Source organism: Triticum aestivum, chromosome 1D (genome assembly GCF_018294505.1).
Source record: "Triticum aestivum cultivar Chinese Spring chromosome 1D, IWGSC CS RefSeq v2.1, whole genome shotgun sequence".
Classification (NCBI taxonomy): domain Eukaryota; kingdom Viridiplantae; phylum Streptophyta; class Magnoliopsida; order Poales; family Poaceae; genus Triticum; species Triticum aestivum.
The window spans coordinates 263,526,279-263,529,943 of record NC_057796.1 but is presented as its reverse complement, the minus strand read 5'-3'; the positions used below and the strand labels follow the sequence as shown (position 1 = coordinate 263,529,943).

The 3,665-nt window shown below is 55.3% G+C and overlaps 1 protein-coding gene across 1 annotated transcript; it reads left to right on the top strand.

Annotated features, from left to right (window-relative positions):
* Positions 1 to 1,540: 1,540 nt before the first annotated feature.
* Positions 1,541 to 3,416, top strand: LOC123181384 (arogenate dehydratase 1). Its single transcript, XM_044593639.1, has one exon. It carries the CDS (start codon positions 1,662 to 1,664, stop codon positions 2,883 to 2,885), a length of 1,224 nt encoding a protein of 407 aa, XP_044449574.1. The 5' UTR covers positions 1,541 to 1,661; the 3' UTR covers positions 2,886 to 3,416.
* Positions 3,417 to 3,665: the final 249 nt, after the last annotated feature.

Below are 3,665 nucleotides of genomic sequence, written 5' to 3'. Positions count from 1 at the left end.
GGGTCGTCGGCATCTGCCATGGCGGCGCCTGACGGCGGGGGGCGGCGGCGGCCGGGAGGGTCGGGCGGGCGGGCGGGCGCGGGCAGGCGGGAAAGTAAATGAAGTGGCGGTTGGGCGTTCGCGAGCGGCGGCTAGTTTTGGACCAGATGCATCTCGTGATGTATATTTGCATCGCGAGGTGTTGTATTTTACATCACGAGGAGGCCGCGTATCAATTTTTTTTGCATATGGACCGTCTGTTGGAGCAGCGTTTTTTGCCCCAGACGGTCCAAAAGTTAGGTATTTTTACATTTGGACCGTCTGTTGAAGATGTTCTAAGTGTGGGCACTAAAGAGACACTGATTGATTGGTGTGCAAAGTGAGCGCTGATGTGGCATCATGATGACGTGGACAACGCGCATGTAGAGAGAATTGTTAGTGGTGGGGATCAACTTCTTAAGAATGTAAGATTCTATTTTTGTAAATTATGATTATATGTCCCTGTTTATGACTGTTAGTTGTTCAAATTGATTCTTTGTAAACCTGGGTAATTTTACCCGCGGGTACCCTTCTACCCTGTCAGGTAACGGGTATGAAAAAATTATACCCGTTAGCGGGTATGAGTAAGGGTGATGGGTAAGCTCACGCGAGATGGGTAAGGGTATGAGGTGGCTCCACCCGTACTCATACCTTGCGGGTGCCATCCCTACCCACATTTTTTTTGAACCAAATCCCTACCCACATTCTTGCGGAGGAGGGTGTTAGCAATGAGTTTATAAGAGATGATTCCATGTTCCGCTGGATTGTATTCTGCACGTTGTTGTCGGAAATTCCCAATTATTTTGAATAAATGGATTATAAAAAAAAGGAAATTCTCATTTATTTTGAATAAATAGAACTATAATTATCCTAAAAACATATTTTAAACTAGCCTAATCAATAGAAACTCGCCCGAGAAACACACATGCAACCAGCGTTAAATAGATTCGGTCCAAGTAGCAGGATACTTCGCTGTCATCACTTTTGTATTATCTGGCACCTTCTTATCGCATGGAGCCACAGGAATGATTTTTCGAGCTTATCACCTTGTACAGCCTCCTGGATCCACCATCTCTTACCATTAACAACCACTACAGCCAGAGGACAACGGCGACCCCGTCGGCATTCACCCACGACAGCGACGCCCGCCGCACCAATCGGCCAGCCCGGAAAGGGAAGAGAAGAGAAAAGAGCGAGCCCACAGCGACCGGCCTGCCCGCCCGGCCAGGAGATCCGACGGCGGAGCCGGTGCCGCGACTCCGGGTCACCCAAAGAAACCACGCGTCCGGATGCGCGCCGTGGCATCGTGTCGCGCCCGGCCCTACGGATTACGATCTCTTCGACGGCATTCGCTCCAGCAACGAGGGTGACACTGATGGACTACTGATGGTAACAATTGATAATTTGATTTGAGTTGATGCTAAGCATGCAAGAATCCGGCGGGAAATTTCCACGCCAAAGAATAACCTTCGGAGAAAAGGCGGCAGAAATTTGCGGTAGAATTATATAAGCAGCGAAGCCGGCCAAGCCACTCTGCGGGAGTAGCATTTCCGCGTGTATAAAAAGTCAAGAAGCTTCCCCTCTCGACGCTTGTTAGCTCAGCTCCAACTCCAACCACCGCCGACCTCACCGCCCGGAATTCTATGGCCTACACCTCCTCCCTCCACCTCTCCAAGCACCTCCTCCTCCCCAAGCCCCACCGCGCCAGGCCTTCCTCCTCCAGGTCGCCGTCCTTCGTCCGGGCGGCCAGGGTCGTCGACGGCGCCCCGCACGTCAACGGGCAGTCCAAGAAGGCGCCCAACGGCAAGGTACAGATCAACGGCGCCGGCGAGAAAGGGGCCGTCAACGGCCACGGCAAGAAGGGGCCCGGCGTCGTCAACGGGAAGACGCACGTGAACGGCCATGACCGGATCCACCTGTCGGTGACCACGGGCGGCGGGGGCCAGGACGGGACGGGCCTCCGCGTGGCGTACCAGGGCGCGCCGGGCGCGTACAGCGAGTTCGCGGCCAAGACGGCGCTGCCCGGGTGCGAGACCGTGCCGTGCCGCGCCTTCGCGGACGCGCTGGCGGCCGTGGACCGCGGCCTGGTCGACCGGGCGATCCTCCCCGTGGAGTCCACCATGGAGGGCACCGCGCTGCGGAACTACGACCTCCTGCTGCGGCACGACCTGGTGGTGGCGCAGGAGATCAACCTCTTCGTGCACTACTGCCTCCTGGCCATGCCCGGGGTGCGCGCCACCGAGGTGCGCCGGGTCATCAGCCACCCCATGGCGCTCGCGCACTGCGGCCGCGCCCTCGCGCGCCTCGGCGTCGACCGAGAGCCGGTCGAGGACACTGCCGGCGCCGTCGAGATGCTGCGCTCCAACATGATGCTCGACACGGCCGCCATCGCCAGCCCGCGCGCCGCCGACCTCTACGGCCTCGACGTCCTCGCGCACGGCCTGCAGGACGAGTCCTGGAACGTCACCCGCTTCCTGCTGCTCTCCAAGCCGCCGTCGCCGGTGGCGGTCCCCGTGGACGCGGACGCCAAGACCAGCATGGTGGTCGCGCACCGGGGCGGGTCCATGGCGGTGGTGCTCAAGGTGCTCTCCGCCTTCTCCTCCCGCAACATCAACATGTCCAAGCTGGAGGTCATCAACAACGAAGGGGGCGTCGGCGAGCCGCGGCCCCCGGTGATGATCCTGGACACGGGCGCCCGCGGTGCGCCGACGCTGCGCGCGTTCCCGCACGTCCTCTACGTCGACTGCGAGGGTGCCGCCGACGACCCGCTCGTCCGGGAGGCCATCAAGGAGATCGAGAAATTCGCCGTGTTCGTCCGAGTTCTTGGCTGCTACGCCGCGGACACCAACGTCTACGATCTGCAATGAGGAGAACAGAACAGTGATCCTCCCACCATAGTACTACTACACGTGAAGTGATCGAATTAGCTAGTTCGGCACAATCGAATTTGGAATTGGACCTGGAAATCTCCATTCTAGTACTCGAGCAGCTGCCTCTACGTACTAGTATTTGTGTACAGATGCAATAAGGCTCTTTCTACTACTCTGCTGGTTTAGCTGTGTGCATAGGTGTAAGATTGCTGATGACGCCTAGTAATTAAAGGATGTGTAAAATAGCATTATCATTACTTGATTGCTGTAATTTTGTTGTGCTAGATCTGAGCGTAGAGTATGTCTTGCTATCACTACCCCCTTTCTTGTGCATCTCGGTGTTCAACTTGTACGGAGTAGAATACAGACCTTGGCACATTGAAGACTGTGGCTGTTCTTTGCAATAGCAGAAGTAGGATTATTATGAAAGACCGTGTGTAACGATACTGGAATTTGTGCAATACTTGGATGGTGTGCTCTGTATACGAGCTGAACCGTGAAGTTTGTAGTGCTTTTATACAAAACAAATATGTATGGTCTTCATTACTCTTGCTAGTCTTCCGTACTCAACGACACAGGCAGGGAGTGCCTTTTAATTTGAATCATTTGGTCCTCTTTGTTTCTCTTGGAGCATTGGCCTCGTCCAAGACTCAAGAGAACCATCATTGTGATTCGACAGAACAAAGATTCAAGATCCGACAAGGGAATCCGAATCCATGTGGAGCACTGCGCAGGCCCAGAGAATCTGCAAAATCATTATTCCAGGGTTGAATTGCC